This window comes from Typopeltis vanoorti, chromosome 9, assembly GCF_054136105.1.
Source record: "Typopeltis vanoorti isolate ZY-2024b chromosome 9, IOZ_Tvanoo_1.0, whole genome shotgun sequence".
Taxonomy (NCBI): Eukaryota; Metazoa; Arthropoda; class Arachnida; order Uropygi; family Thelyphonidae; genus Typopeltis; species Typopeltis vanoorti.
The window spans coordinates 64,753,395-64,776,374 of record NC_143557.1 but is presented as its reverse complement, the minus strand read 5'-3'; the positions used below and the strand labels follow the sequence as shown (position 1 = coordinate 64,776,374).

Below are 22,980 nucleotides of genomic sequence, written 5' to 3'. Positions count from 1 at the left end.
GATCTTTATTTATCTGAGAGTATGTATTCCAGTTTTGTAGGAGTAGTTTTATTTTCTGTTCATAGGATTTGGAGTCTAGGACTACTGTGATTCCCTTTGTCATCCTTTATGATGACTATGTTGCTATTGTGTTTTTAAAAACTTCAGGGCCTTCAACTCAGATGATGGCACAGTTCCAGTAGTTTTGCATCATAAATGACTGGCAACCTCAAAACAAAGTCTGTTAGCGTGATCATGGAAAGATGACTGATGTTCTTTACAATGTCGTACATGAAATTGAGATAGGGAATTAGTTTGGGCGAAATGACAAACTTATAGCCCTTTGCAAGCACATTAAGTTCATCTATTAGTGGGCAGCCAGATGGCCATATAGTTCTAACTACCCACTTCTCTGCAGGTAATTTGGGTGTATTTTTTCTGTGATTGTTCCATTAAAGTTGCATATTTCTTATTAAGATTTACTGTACTTTTTCCGAAGGGTTTTTGTGAGATATTTTTTTAGATATTAATAACAACATTTAATAAGTCAGGACCGAAGATGGTTGACAGATCTGCTTCCATTTCTGATGTTTTTAAATTATTTAAAGCTAATCCCTTTATATAGAATTGCAATAAAGAATGGTTTGCTTTAATATAAATTTTATGAGCACCCGATGATATAATAGCTTCTTTTATCTTAGTGGAGGTTGATGAAATATTTGTAAAAATTTTCTACTGTGGCAAATGTGTGATTATATAAATATACAGATGCTACTTGATCCTTCTTTCTCCCTCCTCCGCTTAAACTAGTCAAATAGTTAGCTAAATTAATTACCATATTTGCTGGCATATAAGATGCACTTTTTTTCTTTGAAAATAGGTCTGAAAAACAGGGTGTGTCTTATACGCCGATACTCAGTTTTTTATTACTTTCACATATGGAAATTTTCTCCATTTCGAGTTATGCGATTTCTTTCTTGCTTCCTTGCGGTGTGTGAGAGTATTCCAGTTACGTAAAATTCAGTGGATGTGCATCTGCTGTCATCGATGATCACAGCTGTGTTCCTGTTCTTTTAAACTCTCCAATTGTTGTCGGGTTGTTGTGAACGGTGATAAATTTCTGCTGTTAAATTTTCTCTGAATTTCTTGACAAATTATGGCTGAAAAATGTCGGCATTGCTACAATATTGCATACAAACTACGGTGTGATTCCGTATGCTAAAGAACATGGAAACAGGGCTGCATAGAGGCATTTCGGGCCACACCAACTGAGAAAATGATAAGAACTTGGTGGAATCAGGAAGTGGATCTAAAGTTTTTTTCTTAAAAAATGTGTACAAAAAAGGGGGGGTGCATCTTATAGGCCGGTGCGTCTTATGCGCAGGCAAATACGGTAATTAAAACTAAATTAAGGCTAGAATTGTCACAACTGTTGTACGGAAAGCAAAGTCTGAAAAGAAACTGGTTCTGCGTGCTAAAGACAACCCACAAGAATTCTACTGATATGCTTCAAGTAAAAGAAAGAATGAATATGAAAGAATAACTCTTCTAAATCCAGTGGCATAAGGGTTACAGATGCAGAAGAGTTGGTTCAACTAATGAGTACCCATTTTGTTAAAAGCTATCAACCTGGTGTATGCAACATTGAGCTCACTGTTACCTCTTCACTAGATGAAGAAATGCAGGTGTATGAGGACAAGGTATTAGAGCCGTTGCACAAATTGAATAAGAATTCAACAATAGGGACTGATGGGATATCAGCACATGTGCTGAAAGATTGTTCAGCTGAACTGGCCATTCCTTTGACCAGGCTGTTTAATATGAGTCTCAGAACAGGGAAAATTTTTCAGGATTGGAATGTATGGCAATTCAAATGCACAAGGGCGGCACAAAAACAGATGTATCCAACTACCAACTAATCAGTATCTCAGGAGTGGTGGTGAAGATTTTGGAAAAATTGGTTAGGGCTTAATTCGGAGGGTTGACAGTGAATCTCTACTTTGAAATGAACAACATAGGTTTACTAAGGGAAGGTCATGTTTTAGCAACTTGCTCACATTCTATAACAATGTTACTATTGAACTAGACAAGGGGAATAGATACGCCATGATACGTTTGGATTTTGCTTAGGCTTTTGACAGAATACAGCATGGTAGACGCTTGCATAAATTGTTCAGTATGGGTTTGGATTATAAAATATTAGCAGGGATAAGAGGATGGCTGACTGACAGATATCAAAAAGTGGTATACAGGGGATGTGAGTCTGCAAGATTTAATCTGAAGCATTGTTGTCTTGGCTTACACATCCCCTGAGACACTTCACAAGTGTGGCAGTAGGCGGCGGCCTAGGGGCGATTCCTGGACACCTTAGGGTGACTGACTGGCCTGCTATGCTATTCCTCCCTTCCAGGGTTAGCAGCCCTGGTAGGGTTAAGTTTCCTCGCCAATAACTCATCTGATGAAGGCTCCGACTCTTATAGGCCGGAGCCAGGAAACTTGTCGAGTGTGAATCCAGATGTCTGTTTTTTGTTTGGAGGTGATCCTGCCACCGTCCCAGTCGCATCCTCAGGAAGAAAGTTAAAAGAAAGCTCTGCAAGGACTGTCATCAACTCATTTATTCAAGTTCTCATCATGCTTGTTCTGGTGGTCAAGGAGTTCCTAATCTCAGACACTTCGTATGTCAGGTCTGCGATCGTGCATTCTCCACCGCAGTCGGCTTTGCCATGCATCGCACCTCAAAACATCCAGCTGAAGCCAACACTGCAATAAGAACGGAGCGCATCAAAGCACGTTGGACTGCCGAAGAAGAAAAGATTCTCGCCTCTCTTGAGATCGAGTTGACAGCTTGAAGGATAAAGAAAATCGATGAGGCTTTATTTAAGGTGTTCCCATCAAGATCTTTGGATGCCATAAAGTGTCATAGACGAATAGCCAGTTACAAAGCCTTAGTTCAAGAATTGACAGCCCATCTGCCACAGGTAGGGACAGGTAATATCTTCGTATCTCCTGTCCCTGCCTTTCCATCTTCCAGTCGCCATCCTGCTGTTGAAGAAGAAGAGGCTTTGATTTTTAGACTGACATCATCTCTTGATGATCCTCCTGTTTCAGAATATAACCATCAAATTCTTAACTCTCTCATCCAGACTCACCTTCTGGGAATGGATATCACAGATCAGTTAAATGACTACCTCCATGCTGAATTCTCTGAACACTTGATGCCTCGTCAACATCAGCCTACTTCTCGTTCTACAATGGCTTTGTCAAATAGGAAGCAGAGGAAGAGGGCCTATGCAGCTATGCAGGCCCTCTATAAAAAGAATAGAGGGCAGTGTGCCAAAACCATTCTGGATGGTGCTTCCTCTCCACCTCTAGCAGACTTACATGATGATTTTTTTAAATTCTGGAGTACAGTCTTTTCTGCTCCACCTCCACACTTCCCTGATGATGATGACCAACCTACAATAGTGAGGTCCATTCTTGCCCTTCAAATATACCAGCCTGTCTCTATCCAAGAGATTAAAGCAGCTCTTCCATCCAATTTCTCTGCCTCCAGTCCTGATGGCTTTCCTGTGTCTAGACTTCGGAAGGTGCCATTGAAGATTCTTCAAGACTTACTGAACATTCTCCTTTCCAGTAAAACAATACCACCATACCTACGTGCTTCAAGAACTATCTTCATTCTTAAGAAAGAAACTTCAAGCTGTGCATCAGATTTTAGACCTATTACCATATCCTCTGTGATACTTAGACCCCTATCATAAAATTTCAGTTAAACGACTTCAGCAACATGTACAGCATGATTATAGACAGAGTTTTTTCCCTTCAGACGGCTGTCTCGAGAATATATATCATCTTTCTTCTCTTCTCTCTGATTCCCGCCGCCGCCTTAAGCCTCTATATATGACATCGCTGGACCTCCAAAAGGCCTTTGATAGCGTCTTCCTTACTGCTCTCCTTCGAGCGCTGACTATTTGCTGGATGTCCAGAACCCTTTCTTTCCTATGTTATGGAGCTATACTTGGGTAGCTCCATCGCTATTACTACAGGATCCCGTGCAATTTCTATTCCCACAGTGCGGGGCGTTCACCAGGGTGATCCTCTATCTCCCCTTTTCTTTAACTGTGCCATAGATGAGTTTCTTCACTCTCTTCCTAGCCATATAGGCTACCCTCTAGGCGCTTCTTCCTTTAATGCTGTGGCCTTTGTGGACAATCTTATTCTCGTAGCTTCTACTAAGGTAGGCTTGTAGGAACTCCTTGACCAGGCAGTTGACTTTTTCTCTATTCGAAGCCTTTCTATTAATGTAGAGAAGTCCTGCACTTTAGCTCTTGTCCCCTCTGGTCGTGACAAGAAGCTTAAGGTTGAGACTATAGAGTTTTTCCCTGCATGGGAGGCCGTTGCATACCTTGACCATCCTGGAAGAGTGGAGATATCTTGGTATCATGTTCACCCCAAAGGGAAGGGCTTCTGTCCTTTCTATCCTAGAAGCTGGGATCGCTTCTTTGAGGAAAGCTCCTCTCAAGCCCCAGCAAAGACTGTTTCTCCTTTCCCACTATCCCCTACCTCGCTTTTACCACAAGTTGGTGCTTGATAGGACATGTATCTTGGTAATGTCCTGAATGGACAGGGCTATCCGTTCACCATGAGATCATGGCTCCGACTGCTGCCTGACACCCCTACTGCATATTTCCATGCGAGGGTGAAGGATGGTGGACTCGGGGGTTCCATCACTTAGATGGCTGATCCCATGCCTGCAGCTGTCCAGAATCGCGAATTTAGAACTATCTTCTTCCCCTAATCTGCAGAGAGGTTTTCTATAGCCCTTTGATACAAGAAGACTAGGCAGGCTAAAGGCTGGTTCCATTATCAGGGTGCCTTAATTGAGTCAGCACCCACAGAACACAAGAGGTGGGCATCTCTGCTGTACTGTTCTGTAGATGGTCCTTCTTTAAAAGAGTCATATCTGGTGCCTCCCCAGCATGATTGGGTAAGGGATGGCACCAGACTCCTCCCTGGATTCGAGTATATTGGCCTTATTAGGACGAGAATCAATCCCCTGCCCACTTGAGCCCGCACAGCTTGATGGAGTAGTGACAACTCAAGCTGTAGGGCTGGCTGCCACTACAGTGAGACATTGTCTCATATAGCCCAGTGTTGCTTCTGCACCCATGGGATTCGCATATGAAGGCATGACGCCGTGGTCTCCATTCTGAACAACCGCTTTAAGAACAAAGGTTGGGTAACTGCGGTGGAACCACATTATGGGACCTCTGCAGGTTTGCGTAAGCCAGACTTAGTGATTAAAAGAGATGGTGACATTTGGATTGTTAATGCCTAGGTGGTGGGAACAGGGCGTCCACTAGCCTATACCCATAATAATAAAGTAAATTATTATAAAAATAACCAAGATCTAGTTAGTAAGATATGGGAGGAATATGGGGCAACCCCGAGGTTTACCAGCGCCACCATCTCTTTACATGGCATATGGAGCGCAGATAGTTATATGGACTTAAAACAGCTTGAGCTTACACAGAAGGATATAAATGTTCTTTCCTTGAGGGCTCTACAGGGCACACTGGTGGCATGGCATTGCCACCAGCGAATGACTACAATGATAACTAGAACAGGCATAGGGTAAAACACTTGTAAAGGCTTAGGCCTATATATCATGTCTGGACGTGATGTAGTACTGCCCATAACCAGTACAAAAAAAAAAAAAACTAGCGGTGTACCACAAGGATCAGTGCTTCGTCCACTGTTATTCAATCTGTACATTAATGATATTGGGAAGGAGATTTGACAAGTGACATACAGCTATATGCTGATGATACAAAGATAGGTAGGATAATCAGGAATGCTGCTGATATGCAGTACTTGCAGAATGATTTGAATAGGCTGGAATTGTGGGCATGGGAAAATGGGTGTCAATTCAATGTCAATAAATGTCAAGTCATTCACTTCGGGGTGATTAGATATTCAATGTCATTATATTGGTGGGATTACGCTAGAAGAAACTGATGAGGCTAGGGATCTTGGGGTGTTAATAGACAGGAAGTTGTTGAAGTTCAGGGGTCATGTGGCAAGGATTGCAAGATCCTTGCCACATGACCGAGATCCCCTAGTATTTATATATTTTTTGGAAACGTTTTTTAATAATGGAAAAGTGGCTTAGAGCAAGGACTTTGAAAAGAAGGGCAAATGAAACAGGTGATGCTAACCCTAATTGTGATACAAGTGTTGTAACAGTGCGTAAATCTGGTACTATTAAACAAGAAGAAACAAGCAGTTCAAAGAAAAAATACAGTAGGAAATATAACAGTTCATATTTGGAACTCAAGTTTACTTGGTGTGGAGATGAAAGTGAACAGAAACCTCGATGTGTTTTGTGTTATGAAGTGTTGTCGAACGAATGCATGAAACCTTCGAAACTCCGACATTTAGATGTGATGTGAAAAATAAGCCAATTGAATTTTTTCAGTGATGCTTAGGGACATTAAATCATGGGAAAGATATAGTAGGAAATATAATTTCGGCCATGGGTTCCATTAATAGCAAGGCACTGGAAGCATCCTAATCTCTTAAGTTTGCGCATAGCAAAAACAGGGAAACCTCATTCTATCGAGGAAAATTTGCTACTTCCAGCTATAAAAGATGTGGTAAAAATGATGTTTGGTAACAAGTTACTAAAAGATGTTGATTTGATTCCTCTTTCAAATGCCACTGTCGGTCACAGAATTAATGATATGGGTGGTGACGTAGAATCTCAGTTAATTGAAAGAGTTAAGAAGAGCCCTTATTATGCGTTATAAATAAATGAGACTACTGATGTTACAAGTGATGCACAGTTAATATGCTACGTAAGATATGCACATGATAACAATATTCATGATGATATTCTGTTTTGTAGAAGTTTGCCATCCCGAACAACTGGAGAAGAAATATTTCACACTCAATAATTACATAATACACAAAGGGATCTAGTGAGGAAAAATGCATAGGCTTCTGTTCGGAAAGAGCTCGTGCCTTTACAAGCAGGCATAGTGGGGTTGTTTCTGTGGTCTAGGAAGTAGCTCTGGATATGAATTGGGTATATTGTTTCATACATAGGGAAGCGTTAGCCTCCAAAGGAATGCCACCAGAATTTAAAGCTGTGCTATACAATTCTGTAAAGCTAGTTAATTTTATTAAGGCTCGACTGTTAAATAACAGCTTATTTTCAGTACTCTGCGATGAAATGGGCAGTGAATATATACAACTTTTGCTTCATTCCGAAATTCGCTGGCTTTCCAGAGGCAAAGTACTAACAAAGTTATTTCAATCAAAGTACGAAGTTTTATTATTTGTAAACGAACGTAATTCTAATTTTGTATCACTCCTTGTTGACGAAGCATGGTTATCAACACTATCCTATCTTTCAGACATTTTTTCGAAATTAAATGAACTAAATCTTTCTCTTCAGGGAAATTCTTTAACTCTTCTTGATGCCTACAACAAAATAAAGATATTCGAGAAAAAACTGGTTTAATGGATTAATTATGTAAAAGACAGACAATTTGCACCTTTTTCAACATTGGAATCCTTTTTAGTGAAAATGATATTTTTGCTGATTCTGAGTTTCTGGAAAGGGTTTGTGACCACCTCAAAAATCTGAAATGGAATTTTGAAAACATATTTTCCAAATGACTTATAAGAAATTTGTGTGGGTGTGCGATCCATTTCAGGCTTGCAGTCACGAGAACGACCTTTCGTTATTGTAAAAAGAATTTATGTCACTTGAAAGCTCAATGTTAATTGAGCTTTCAAGTGACAGTGGACTTAAAATGCAGTTCCATGATCTTGGTTTGGCTCGATTTTGGATCTCGCCTTCAGTGAGAAGTGAATTTCCCGAATTATCTGAAGAAGCATTGAAAATCATCATGCAGTTCTATATAACCTATCTTTGTGAGAAGGGATTTTCATCGCTCCTTCAAATAAAAACAAAATACAGAAATCGTCTTCATGTGTGTGCCGATCTTCAACTGAATTTGACCAATATTGAGCCAGATATCCAGCAACTCTGCAAGGGCCGAGAAGCTCAACCATCTCATTAAAAGTAAGTAGTAACATAATTAGATCATATTATTTATTTGTTTAATAAAAATTAAAACTTTGGTCAATGATGATACACTTTTAATCGTTTATTTTCAATTTAATTATGTTTCCATATGTATTCAAAACATGCTTTTAGATTTATTATGTCATAAATGGCAGAGTTTTTTTGAAATGTTGGTAATTCTTATTTAGGTTTTTAAAAAAATTGCGAAAAGTCAAAATGACGTATAGGGAAATAAATTAAAAACACTGTTTATTTTTGAAGTAAAATTTTAATTCCAAGATTCTAAAATGTTATTTTTTTTGCTTTTCTGTTCGCAAAATCGTCAATGACATTGTCAAAGTCTATTTCATCACTCACTTGCTCTGTTTTATAGACAGTAAGGCAAGATTTCTTAAACGCCAAAAAAGTGCCCCCCCCCCAGCTACGCCTCTGTAACTTAGAGGTTTGTAGAATTGTTTTCAGCATTTTTCTGGTCCTTGGCCTTAGAAAGGTTGAGAAATGCTGCCCTAATGGAATAAATTGGATGTCAGGCTGAAGATCTGAGGATGAGTGCTTCCCAAATTTAGGGCAGTCGCATGCACCCAAATCTTTGGGATTTTGAAAGTTTTTTAGGGTTGAGGCAGATTCAAGGAATAGCCTCTCACATTTTTATTTGCTGCAGTGTAACAGAGTGGCCTTCTTCCACCAAGGAAAATTCTACAAACAGGTAGAGGGGACAGCCATGGGTTCTCCATCTCTCTCTCTCTGGCAAATTTCATCATGGATATCTTTGAAGAAAAAGCCTTAAAACTATGTTCCACATAAACCCACTGCCTGACCACACTACATAGATAATGTGTTCTCCAATTGGCCATATGGCCTGGATATGTTCAACATTTTCCTAACACATCTAAACAATCAACACTCCAGGATCCAGTTTACTTTAGAAAAAGGAAGACAACAACAGTCTCCCATTTCTAGACACTGATTACATGCCAACTTGATGGATCCCTGGCATTTTCCATTTACAGAAAATCCACACATACTGGTAGATACATTCACCAGCAGTCACCATCCCTTTCCAACAGTATGGGATTACGAAAACCCTATATAACAGGGCAAAATTAATCATTTCTGATAGCAGTGCCCTAACTACTGAACTTGACCATATTCTCAACACTTTCTTAGCCGATGGCTACAATCCCCCAAAAAATCCAACAAATATTAAAACCTTGTAATCACAATCCCCCCCCCCACCCCTTTAGATCCGAGATTACACACAATCTGTCACCATTCTGCCGGCCTGGTTGGCCGACTGGTTAGTGTATCCACTCTCCATCTAAGAGGCTGTGTGTTCGAATCCCACCTAGGCATGGATGTTTTTGATTGTCATACATTCATTCATACAAGTGAATAAACACTCTTCCAAGATGGAGTGGGTTACCATGGGAGAAATAGACCCAACCTTCCCACAATGGAAGAGGCCTTTATTCCAGCAGTGGGGAAAAGTTACAGGCTGGTGAAAAAAAAAATAAACAAAAAAAAAAAAAAAAAAAAAAAAAAACTCCATTCCATATATCCAGGGCACATCTGAAAAATTAGCAAAAATTCTAAGGAATACAACTTTACAACCACTTACAGATGACATTAATTTGGCATCATTTATCTGCTCCACCAAAGACCAGTCACATTCCCTAGACCTATTACCAGGTCTCCTGCAGTTGCAAACTGTTCTACTACAGCCAAGCAGGCAAAACAGCCAGTATCAGAATTTTTGAACAAAAGGACTACTTCCGGTTACACCATTACAGTTACCAGGACTTGCTAACCATGCATTTGACACCCACCATAGGATAAGCTGGAAGGCCACTACTCTATTACACCGCAGCAAATAAAAATACGAGAGGCTATTCCTCAAATTTGCCTCAACCCTGAGAAACTTTCAAACCTCAACAAAATTGGGTATGAGACTGTCCCAAATTTGGGAAGCACTCATCCTCAGATCCAGCCCAATGATCAAGGCCACCCAATTTAGCCCATTAGAGGGTGCCATTTAAGACTAGTCTAGGCCCAACTTTGTTGGTTGCCTTTTCCCAGCCTTGTTTGCTGATGCTAGTGCCTGCATGCAAATATCATTGTTTTTGCGATCCCTCATGATGGCAATGTAACTTTTGCCAAAATATAGGAAAGTATTCATTAAAGTTATTATAATAATAGTTTATTATATGTTATTTCCTGAATACTTATGAATAGCCAACAAATTGTAGATAGGAAGTTAGTAATGATGTAATTTTTGGAGGAAAATTGTAGATAGGAAGTTAGTAATGATGTAATTTTTTCATGTAGTACTGTCATATCCTGTACACCCCTTGAGGGTACATGGCAGGAATTTGATGATGAGCCAACATATAAGTCTGCCTACTAGGCAGTACCAGACCAAGATAATTTTGTGCCCTGGGCAGACTCCGTTGCTTTTAAACATTGTCAAGTTTCTAATGGGGAATTGATGTTTACTAGAACTGTCATTTTTGAATTTGGAATTTGCAAATCATTATTTTCATTATTTTTGGAAAGAGCGCAGGCTCTAAGGCCCTAGCCCTGGCCTTAGTTTTTGCTCCCCCCACGTTTGGAACCCTGGGCAGGGGCCCGGTCATCTCTTCCCTTAATCCGCAATTCTACTAAGATATAGGGAATAGTAATAACATTACTAATCTGTATGTTGAGAGAAACGTGAGGTAACGAGAGGAATAACTCCCCCCCCCTCTCTGTTCCAGGTGTGTACATGATACCTGTTCTTGCTACTTGTATTATGGGCAGGTTGGGATCTGCCTTGAGGAATACAAGAAATATATCTGCCTCTGTAACTGTAGTTTGTCAGATATAGCTGACCTCCTTGGACACCATGCACAGAATTAAATGAAAAAAAAAAAAAAAACTGCTGTGCTTCACTACAACAATTCAAACTTTAAAAACTTCTTTTGGAATCAGCAGGAGATTAAAAAAATAAAAAAAAGAAGCAACCAATGAAACTTTCCAAAATTTAGAGAAACAGTATTTCTTAGATCTCTTGCCCAATAGCTAAGGCTAGCCACCAGCATCCATAGAGAGGGGGGCACTTCTTAGACTCTAAGCTTTTAGTCTAGCATCTTCCATTGTATGTAAGGCACATTGGCCTCTCTCTTAGCCAAGCAACTTGGTTTGTTTGAAACCTAATTGATGCTGTTATAGGTCAATATCTGCATGGTGTATTATGGATATCAATTGTGTTCTTCTGGCCAATTTGCAGTTTTGGAGGATGAAAAACCCCAGTGTCCCGGAGGGAAAACTAGGTTTGTTTCACCTCCATATGACACTGGAAAACTCTCCATCTAGAACACAAAGAACCTGATAAAGTCTTTATCTTAGATGGACTAGTATCCTAGATAAAATTTGATCCCAGGTCTTCCCATCCAAAGGGCATTGACAAAATGGACTAAGCTATAGAAACTTCTAAGATAATTTATTTATTGCAGTATTAATGATAGTTAGCTAAGTAATTTGATTTTTTTTTCTTAAATTCTAGTGTGTGTGTGTGTGTGTGTGTGAGAATATGAGCATCTTGATTATTTTATTTCCCATCAAAATGTTTCACAATCACACATGCTCTTATCATGTAAAAGATTCTTATCAAATACCTCTCAAGGTGTGTGTAAAATACTGCGATACTTCTACATGATATTGTCATATCTTATATTTTGGTTTTCTGAAACATTTCTAATGTATCAGTTTTTCTAATGTACCAGATTTTGATCTTTCCCTGGGTCTTTTTCCTGCCTTTCCTCTTTCTTCTTCCCAGGGTATATATTATATCTTTCAGGGTGTAGCTCCCTCTGATGAGACCTCAATAAAGATCAAAACTGGTCTGGATAGTGACCCTTCTTATAATTCTTAGCAATATACACATCTGAAAGGACTTTGCTCGGCATTATGGGATACTAAGGCAATCGATGTGAAGTCAATGGCTTCTGTATACAAGTACTGTAGTCTAGTCATGAAGATATATGCAGACTTTATTATTACATCTCCAAAGATTCATTGAGGGAGGGCACCTACTCTACAGCTCTCTGTCTCCACCACTAAATCCACCAACTTCAGTGAACCACAACTGCCATCATCATCTACTCCAGTGCCATTTATTGCCCACCACCACTAGTATTTTTTGTCTATAAATTGCATTTTCTCAAGGTCAGTTTGTCTGTATGCAGGATGAAAAACCCAAGTTTCCAGGAGAAAAAATCCTGCTACCTCTATATGAGATTGGCTAACTCACCTTCATTTGAAAAAAGTCCATATTGATTCCTCTCTTTTGAAACACATTCCTTTGTTTGCTTACATTGGATAAAGGATTAAACAAAAATATAATTTCTTGGCAAGTGCAATTTGCTTTCCTATTCCTGTGATTGGCCATGCCACCCTAGATTAACTCTTTATTCCTGAATACTAATGTTCCTTCCTAATATCTTCATTTATCATATGATTCTGTCTTTTATGTATTCTATTCACTTTCCAAAATTTTACTCAGAACTCTATCTTTGGTCTTTAAATACAGATTTATTTCTAACCATTCTCAGATCTGCAAGTTACAACTGATCTACAATGTCAAATAGTAAACTACAGTTTGTTTAATATTTTGATATTTCTCTCTTTTTCTGTATTTAATATGCCATCTTCACTAAAAATTGCCTAAATAGCTGAAATAGTTTTTTGATCTATCAAATTTCCAATTCAGGAAGCAGTTATTTTCTGTGTTTTTGCCTATTTTTATATATTTCCCCTTTCTATTGTGAATTCAGTCCACATTTATTATAGCATTTATTCTGTTATTTATAGTTAAGAAATCCTTCAGACTTGTACTGGATTCATTTAAGAGTATAAGATCACCTGCATAAAGTAAGAAACCAAGATTAGCATCTTCAATCAGGCTTAATGTTTTTTCTTTTGTTATTCATCATTTATTTATGTGGATAGCATTATGAAGGAAAGTAAATTAAACCCCTTATCTCACACCTGATTTTACATCAAATAATTTTTTTTCTGTACTTCAATTCTAATTGCTGATTTACAGTTTTTCTATGTGTTGCTGCATAATAGCTTGGCTGTGCAATATAATTGTCTTTTGAACAGCTACTCTGGGTATCATGTCATATAAAGGATTTCTCTGTGTAATCCAAGCTAGTTGTTTGGAAGTAATTATTAATGTCCATTCATCATTTATATTGAACTTAAAGCTATGTAATGCAAAATGCATTAGTGCATCTGTTCAAAATGAAACCTGTTTCATTTTTAACAGATGCACCTACAAAAAGTTTAATGTAGTCATCATGCAGATTATTGTCTACAACCAGACAGCATTGCATTTAGTGATCCCTGCTTTATGCATTTTTTTGTGCACCTCTCTACGAAAGTTTATATACTTGTACTCCATTAGTACCATGACAAGCTATGCATTTTTTTTGTATTTTTTATTAACGTTATATACTTTTGTATTTTTCCTTATATCTTTATTTTATATTTATATTTGTTTTTGTTTTTTTTACGTAATCTGGAAATCCTACTCTACATGTAGACCAGATATTGAGCTTTTTCAAGTCATTTTGGGACTGCAGTAAATCAGGTGATGGTGGTCTCACTCTGTCTGATGAAATTCATCTCTCACCTAAAGACAGTAGCAAACATCTGCACTCAGTGTGGGGTTTGAACCCACAGTCTGTTTATTGGAAAACAGATACATTAACCACCTTTTGACCAGCCAATCAGGCTGGATCCATGCTTTATACTCTTTGCACATTTTTTTCTTGTTTTTTGCTTTTTTTGATAATTTCTTGGTATCTTTAATTTATAGTATAATCAAGTGGATAAACTTTCAACATCTGTCTCCAGAGTATTTTAGTAATAATGTGTGACACCTTTTGGCTATTTGTATGTCTAATTATTTTATTATGCAGTTTTTTTGTTCCATCATTGTATTTATTTGTAACATCTCAGATTATCAAATTCTTCAGTAACTGGCCAGTTTATATTTTACCACAACTATGTTTTTATCTTTTCATTAACAGTGCCTCATTGTCGAAGAGCATGAATGAGAAAGAAATTGGGTTTAAAAATAACAGTGTGAGCCTTAATCATGTCATTGCCTTGAAAATTGCATATTCCTGCCAGTTAGTTGACTAAAATAAGAAATACTTATAATTGCGATAAAATTAATGGTTCTTATTCTTCTCCTTTCTTGCACATATTCCAACTATTAATAGAGTGCTACTGAGCACTCTATTAATAGTTGAGATTAAGCCCTTGTCTTGAAAATAAGCATGTGACAGTATTCACTGTCTAGAATATCACCATTCAATCAGAATTTTCGCACGCGCGCACACACACACACACATACACACACACACACACAGAGTGAGAGAGAGAGCATGCTGCACACTCCTAAACAGGAATATATCATAAATTAAATTTTCTTTTGTAGTGCATCTAATCGAAACAAACCATAGCCAAACTATGTTCCATCTCTGTTCATGGAAAGATGGAACTTAATAATAGCCAGTTTACTACTTCTACTTGGAAATGCTTAAAATAGTAGGACAACGCATACCTAGAAGAAAGGGAAGTTGTCCCTAGCTAATTGCAGTCAGTATTTATTATTTTTATTTTTTTAATTCTTTCAAAAGGTACATCAAATTGTGGAGGAAAATCAATCTGGTCTTTTAGATCTTTTGAAAGTATAAGTTCTCACAAAATTCCTTAGGGATGTAAGTAAAAGAAGTGTTAGTTTTTCTCTAAGACAGTACTTTTTTAAAAATATATATATTTTAAAGGCACATCAGGCAGTGATGGTAACGTTATATTCCAAATTTGAATTCATCCTTCGTATAGAAAATTTCCACAAGGGATTGAAGCTTTTTTTTTTTTTTTAAATCCTCTCGAATGCCGATTTAGCGACTTCATCTCTAAGTTTGTACTTATATTTTGGAAGGAAATTTGATAATCATATTATAGGTAGAGACCTTTATATGTACCAAATTTCATTGATATATATTTTAAATACATGATAGTGCAAGAATTTAAAAAAAAAATGCAGATTATCCTTACTATAAGTATTAACTAGTACAATCTTTCTTATAATTTTGTTTCTGTTGATGTTTTTAACATGGCATTAACATATAATCATATTACTTGATACTCAAATTTAGAAAAAAAAATCTCATTAATAGAAAGAAAAGATATCAATTGATAACAATATATTTATAATTTAGTTATTTTCTAGGTATATGTGTGGTGGAGGTTTAGAGAATTTCAGTATTCCACAAGCATAACTCTTGAATCAATTAAAAAAGGTGCAGAAAGGGATTCTGCAAAGTCTCAGATATTCTAATAGAGAGTTATGGATTGAAAACAAACAACAACAACAAAAAAAATTGAGTATTATTTATCATGAGTACACAAACTTGCCTTTAGAATATTGATATATACTAATGATTCATGGTTTAGTCACCATAACTTCTTCTTCTGCAGCTTCTCCCACTTAAGTGGGGTCACTGTTGATGATGAGTCTCTTCCACATCCTCCTGTCTTGGGCTGTCACCACATCCAAGTTCTTCATCCTCAAGTCCTCCTCTACCAGCTCCCTCCATCTCTTCTTTGGCCGCCCACACTTGCACATCCATCTGCATGACCCTTCTTCCCACATATTCGTCCTTCCTCCTCATCACATGACCAAACCATCTCAACCTTGCCTCCTGTATCTTCGCTCCTAAGTTTGTAACATTCACTGTTCCCCCTTACATAGTCCTTGTGGAAAGGCTTAGATGTTGGTTATGCATTTTCATTATATTATTTAAGGAAATTACGACATACTAGGATATACATTAAAATAAATTTTAATATATTTCTATATTTCGGCAATGTCACGTTGCCATTTTCAAGAACTTAAGTACAAGACACGTGCACGCAGGCGCGACAAAACAATAAGTGAGGGAGAAGTATGAAGCTATTATTTCTCCTAAAGTCCTGATGGTGCCCTCTAGCCTGCAATGTTGGTATTCTTGGGCGATTGGGCTGAAGGTCTTCTGATGTAGGTTTCCCAAATTTGAGGAAGTCTCATGCAGCCAAATTTGTTGAGGATTGGATCGTTTCTTAGGGCTGAAGCTGATTCTATGAAAAGCCTTTCATATCTGTATTTGCTACGGTGTATTATCTTGGCTTTCTTCCACCGTATTCTATGGCAGGTATCCAGCGCATGGTCAGCAAGACCAGAGTGGCTGTATTGGTGAAACCGGATGTAGCCCTTGTGTTCTGAAATTCTGATATTTGCTGTCCTGCCTGTTTGGCCATCCTAAAAATCCTAAAAAAACATAACTTAACTTCTTGTTACAAACCATATAAAAAATTGGCATCCTTTATCCGCTCAACTAAAGACCAACCTCCCCCCCCTTAGACCTACCTGGTGTATACCAGGTCCCTTGCAGCTGTAAGCTGTCCTACTTTGGCCAAACAGACAGGACAGCAAATATCAGAATTTCAGAATACAAGGACCTTCAGCCCAATCGCCCAAGAATACCAACATTGCCTGCTAGAGGGCACCATCAGGACTTTAGGAGAAATAATAGCTTCATACTTCTCCCTCACTTATTGTTTTGTCGTGCCTGCGTGCACGTGTCTTGTACTTAAGTCCTTGAAAATGGCAACATGACGTTGCCGAAATATAGAAATATATTAAAATTTATTTTAATGTATATCCTAGTACGTTGTAATTTCCTTAAATAATATAGTGAAAAAACCCCTTACATAGTCATTTCTCAGACGATCCTTTCTGGTCACACTGCACATCCACCTAAGCATTCTCATCTCTGCTACTTCCATCCTGCTGATGTTATTTTTCCTCAGGGCCACAGTTTCTATGGCATACGTCATAACTGGCCTCAATACTGTCCTACAGATTTTGCCTTTCAGATTGATCAGCACCCTTTTATCGCATAATGCTCCAGCCATCTCCCTCCAGTTCCTCCAACCCACTTGTATCCTGCATCCCACTTCCTTCTCAGCTCCTCCATCTTCTTCCACTGTTGAACCTAAGTATCTAAAATCCCTCACCTTCCTGATGACATTTCCTTCCAGCTCCAGATCTGTCTCCTGTCTGGTGCCCACTGTGCAACACATATACTCTGTCTTACTTCTGCTCAGTCTCATACCTCTCTCTTCCAATACTTTTCTCCATCTTTCCAGTTTAGTTCCCGCTTCTTCTCTTGAATCTGCATACAACATTGTTCAAGGTGCATCTTCTCTCACCCCCTTCGTCACCACCTCCATCACAATGTTAAACAGAAACGGACTTAATGCTGACTCTTGATGCAAGCCAACTGTTACTTGAAAACTTTCTGTCTGTCCCAGACAGGTCCGAACACTTGTCTTCACATTTCTGTACATCTCCTGCACCAACCTGACATATTTCTCTGGAATCTTCTTCTCCCTCAAACACCACCAGACTTCTTGCCTTGGCACTCTATCGTATGCTTTCTCCAGATCAATAAATGCCAGATGGAGCTCCCATTGTTTCTCTCGAAACTTTTCCATCATCTGCCGTAACCCAAAGATAGCATCTGTTGTTGATCTACCAGGCATGAAGCTAAATTGTTCCTTTGCAGTCTCCACCTCCTTTCTCAATCTTTCATCAAGAATCCTTTCTAGGATTTTCATTGTGTGGGACATATTCCTCTGTAATTTTTACAGTCTTGTGCATCCCCTTTACCCTTGTAGATGGGGACAAGAGTACTCTCCCTCCATTCCTCGGGTATATTTTCCTGTTGGTAAACTTTCATGAACAGGTCCCACAGGAGGTCAATTCCCTCTTCCCCCATTGCCTTCCATGCATCCACTGGAATTCTGTCGGGGCCCACCAATTTTCCATTCCTCATCCTCTTCATGGCCTCCGTCACTTCTACTCTACTGATGTTCTGCACCATCCCCTCAGAAGGCTGCCCATCTTCTCTGTGAATGCTTGCATTTTCCTCATTCAAATGTCCCTCAGAGTATATTCTCCATCTGTTTCTTACGTCCACATCCCTCCTTAATACTCGTTCTTCAGTGTCTTTGATCTGCCTCACATGTAAGATGTCCTTTGCTGCTTTATTTCTACATTTCGCTAGTTGGTAACTTTTTCTCTGTCCTTCCTTTGTTTCTAATTAATTATACAGATCTTGATATGCCATGGCTTTCGCCTGTGCCACAATTCTCTTGGCTTCTTGCTTTATCTCTCTGTACACCTCTCTATCCTCTTCCACTCTTGACTCATCCCACTTCTGCTTTGCCTTCCTCTTAGCTGTCAGTCACTACCACTTGTACATTATTATTCCACCACCAACCCTCCTTCTGCTCTCTAATCTTTCCAGATGTCTCACCAAGCACCTCAATTGCACAGCTCAGGATTACTTTTGAATTATGTTTCCACCAATCTTGTACACTTTCCAGTCCATCCGAAATCCTCTCGAACACCCTCTCCCTAAAATGATTCCTCACACTCTCTTCTTTTAAGTGAAACTACTTAATTGTCTTCATCCCATGGCTTCCAGAGAATCTCATCTTCGATCTTATTTTAAAGTCTGCGCACCACCAGTCGGTGTTGCTGTGCCACTTGATCTGTTGGAATTACTTTACAATTTTTCACAACCTTAAGATGTTTTCTTCTAGTGAAAACATTTTAAGGTTTTCACTAGAAGAAAACCTTAAAACAACTTAAGGTTTTCATGTTACCACTCCTAAATGTTATCAAATGTTCTTCCCTCTTGTAGAAAAACGAGTTCACAATTGTCAGATCAAACGCTACTGCAAAGTCCACAACCCTCTCTTCTTCCTGGTTCATCATTCCCACTCCGTGGCCACCATGCACCCTTTCACAGTCTATTCTCTCTCCCTATGTGTCCGTTCAAATCTCCTCTGACAATCGCCATCTCGTTTTCTTCCAGTTCCCTCATTTCTTCATCTAACACGTTCCAGAACTCATCTTTCTCCTCTGCTGTACAGCCAACTTGCAGGGCATATACACATAATACGACCACCCGCTCTTCTCCAAGACCGAATTTCATTCGCATGATCCTGTCGTTCCTTCTCCCCACTTCCAGTACTTCACCCTTCATTCTGCCATACACCACAATTCCTACACCATTTTTTCCCTCGTTATTCGCTCCAGAGTAGAACAATTTATATCCATCTCCCAGTTCCTTTGCCTTCCCCCCCCCCCCTTCCACCTTGTCTCCTGCACACATAAAATGTCCATCTTCCTCTTCCTCATCATGTCTGCTACCTCTCTTCCCCTTTCAGTCATGCTTCCAACATTCAGTGTTCCCATTTGCAACATCCTCTACCTGCTCGGCTTGCTTCTTTAACCGCACCTGCCCTTGATGCGGTAGCCCCCGTCCACTTCTCGCAGCTGTAGGGCGATGTGGCTACGCATCTCTTAAGGGGTACGCCCTAGCTTTTATATCATTTTCTCTTTGACTCATATCATAGCTAGAGCTGGCAGTGAAGTTTTACGACCGGATGCCCTTCCTGACATCAACCCTCGTCATTTATCTGGGCTTGGGACCGGCACCATTGAGGCTGGCTTGCCTCCTTCGGTGGCTGCATAAGATGAAATGACTTATCAAGATAGGAAAGATTCATCCCCTAGTTACTGTTATGGTTTAGTCACCATAACAGTAACTCTAAATAATAAGCAGCAGTTTTGGTCACTGTTTTGTACTCTTTCTTTTGAAATGTGTTATTCATATTTCTAAATACATCATTTTTAAGACATTATATAAGGTATATCTAATGGTGGTAATAAAATTTATTGCAAGTAATATAGGGATGGATCATTATACAGAGTTTATCAAAAACTAGGGAATGGAATGAAAGTTCTGAAAAAAAATTAGGGGAGTGAACAGATGACAATAGTGGCATAATTGTATTAAAAATGAAGATATGAGGAACTTATGATTTTTAGCATTCAGGAATGTATGAGTAGAAATAACAAAAGGTTGTATGGTTACTTAATCAGAATGGGAGAGGAAAGGTTGGCACAATTGGTATTTAACCAATAGGAGGACTGGATCTGGTGGATTAATGCAGTTGGAAATGCCTTAGATGACAGAAATATAAGATCTAACAATATTGGAGTGCTGGCAAGTGATAGACTAATTTGGAATAAAATTCTTAGAATAGTTTGTTGTTATTAATTTTTTATACATGTTATTGATTGTATTTTAACTCTCCTAATGAAGTCCTGTCATATATATATGACATCACTCAGAAGAAACAAATAGATTCATAGGCAATATATCTATTCCTTACATAAGTACTGTTTCACATAAATTAGCAAAAGTTCTAAGAAAATACAATATCAGAACATTGTTCACTCCACTTCCAAAGATCCGTTTCTTAATTAGCCACCCAAAACCTTGTCATCATCAACTCAAATACCCTGGTGTATATAAAATATTGTGTGATTGTGATATTCCTTATTTTTGGGCAGACAGACAAATCTATCGGCGTATGGAAGAACACATGAGGGACATTACTTACAAGAGACAGCAAGTGAGTGCATTATCAAGTCATATCCTTTTCTCGGCTAATGCTAATGATGAAAACCAAAGTCACAAAGTCTGCTCGGAAAAATCTACTAACATCTTCCGTTGCAGTGACGAACTAGAGAGAAAAATCGTGAAATCTAGAGAAATCATCTTCAATCCTGTTCATCTAAATAACAACTTGAGCTACAACCTCCCAGATAGTCATTCAGCTGTAATCATGTACTGGCGTTCACGTGAGGCTGCAAACACGCACTCTCCCAGCAATGCAACAAACGAAAGAACAGCTTCAAATACAACTACAATGTTTTCATGTTAATTATGTATAGAGACTGTCTATGTTGTTCATAGTCTTTTAACCTTCAATGTTTAGCGTTTTTTCTTTCTTTTATAATGTCACCTGAAGAAGGCTGTTACAGGCCGAAACTAGTAGTGTTTTTATATTAAAACCTTTTTACTTAAATCTCGGTTCTAGTCAGTCAATTTTTTCATAAAACTATGTATGTTAACCGAGTTAATGATCATTCTGTCATATATATATATATATATATATATATATATATATGTGTGTGTGTGTGTGTGTGTGTGTGAGTATATGTATATTTGGTAGTTTATTATTATTAGTATATTATTTTACTCCTTCTTCCATTCCCCAGGTTAAAAGTCCAGCATGCTTCATCATAAAAGAAGCCCCATCTCCTCACATGACTGATATTGCTAAGCAGTTTATGAAACTGCATGAAGACTTACAAATCTATTGTGATAGTCATAGTGTACAGCATAGATTCAAGAAGTTTCCTTGTAGAGGAACAGTAAGTGTGAAACTGTTTTTTTTTTTTATAAATTAATTTTCATTATGTTTTTGAGTTAATGCATATTCAACATAAAGTAATAACAACTAGATCCTTCATTATGCGACCTACAGGTCATATGAAAATATTTTTCATTTAGTCCAGAGCCTTTTTCCTGTATGCATTTGTAATTATTCAAGTTTTCTATAATTAAAGAAAACTCAGAAAATTTTATGTGCCTGGTATCAAGTATATTAGATATGCAGATATGCTGTCCAATAGTGAGTAGTATTTTCTCCTCTAGGCTTAAGAACAACTTTAACATCAAGTACTAAAAGCATTGTGGAAGGGTTATTGGCATATAGAGACTTGATTTCATCCTGCAGCAACTTGAGATTGAACTTTAATGGATTCTTGTTGGCAAGAAGCAACAAGAATCAACAAATTGCTCACTCGCAGATACTCGATTTGGTTGAGATTGGGCATTGAAAATGGTCTTTGAAACAGATAACATTAATTTGTACATAAATTGTTGATAGGAAATTAGTAATGATAGTACTACATGAAAAAGTACTCTCATAATTGGACTTCAGTGGATTCTTAACTGAAATATAGGTATCAATAAAAAGGTTCTGTTATGTAAGTTCATTCTGTTGCTTTTATCATCATTATCAGTGATGTGTTTTGTGACACATTGCATTATTCTACAGAATCTAATCTTGACCACTGTGATCATTGAAGATTACAGTGGCATTCAGTTGCCACTGATAGTAGAGAATGTAATGTGTGTCAAGATGACATTCTGCTATCACTACCAACCTGCATTGTTTCCACATGACTTATGGACTCTTGGTTCATGCTTGTCATTATGCTGTTTAATTTGCTCCCTCTCAAACTTTTCTTATCAGACTCCATTCCATTTGTTTACTTATGTTACTATCTAAATTCTGATAACCACTCTTCTTGAATTGATGAACTTATGTCTAAATCTTGATTTTTCCAGTCAAAATATCCACACTATTTAGTCCTCCTTGGGGATTTCATTATCCACAGCATAAACTAGCTTCCCTTCTCCTGTTCCACTTATTAACCTGATAAGGATGCTAAAGGATGCACAGTCCATCTGCTTACCAAAATATAAGATAATTCTCACCATCCTCCTGAAACCCTTTTCTTAATCAGATCACTTTCCAAATATATTGTAGATGTCACTACTTTACTTGATAACTCAGCCCATACTCTCATCCAATTTTTTTTTTTAGCTGTAAAATAACCTTCATCTAGCCATTTGCACATTTATGTCCTTTTTGTATTACAAACATGTCAAATGACATTTACAACTCTGCTCTTCCTATGGTCAGATTATTGTTTGTATTCTCCTGATCCAAACACCTGCTCTGATTGAATAACAGAATTCAGTCAGAGCAGGAATGAAAGCCTTATTTCCAATTCTGCTATGAATTCACTAATGTTACCCAAACCTTGGTTCTCCAACAAATGTGCCAAGCCAGCTCAAGGAAAAAATTCAGCATAT

At 38.2% G+C, this 22,980-nt stretch overlaps 1 protein-coding gene across 1 annotated transcript in view; it reads left to right on the top strand.

Moving 5' to 3' along the window:
- LOC150103097 (putative ATP-dependent RNA helicase TDRD12) overlaps nucleotides 1-22,980 on the top strand; it is a 623,943-nt gene that overhangs the window by 37,766 nt on the left and 563,197 nt on the right. Inside the window, exon 3 of the mRNA XM_090397898.1 lies at nucleotides 21,312-21,467. Within this exon, the coding sequence (XP_090254024.1) occupies nucleotides 21,312-21,467 (156 nt within the window). The remainder of the gene's footprint in view (nucleotides 1-21,311; nucleotides 21,468-22,980) is intronic.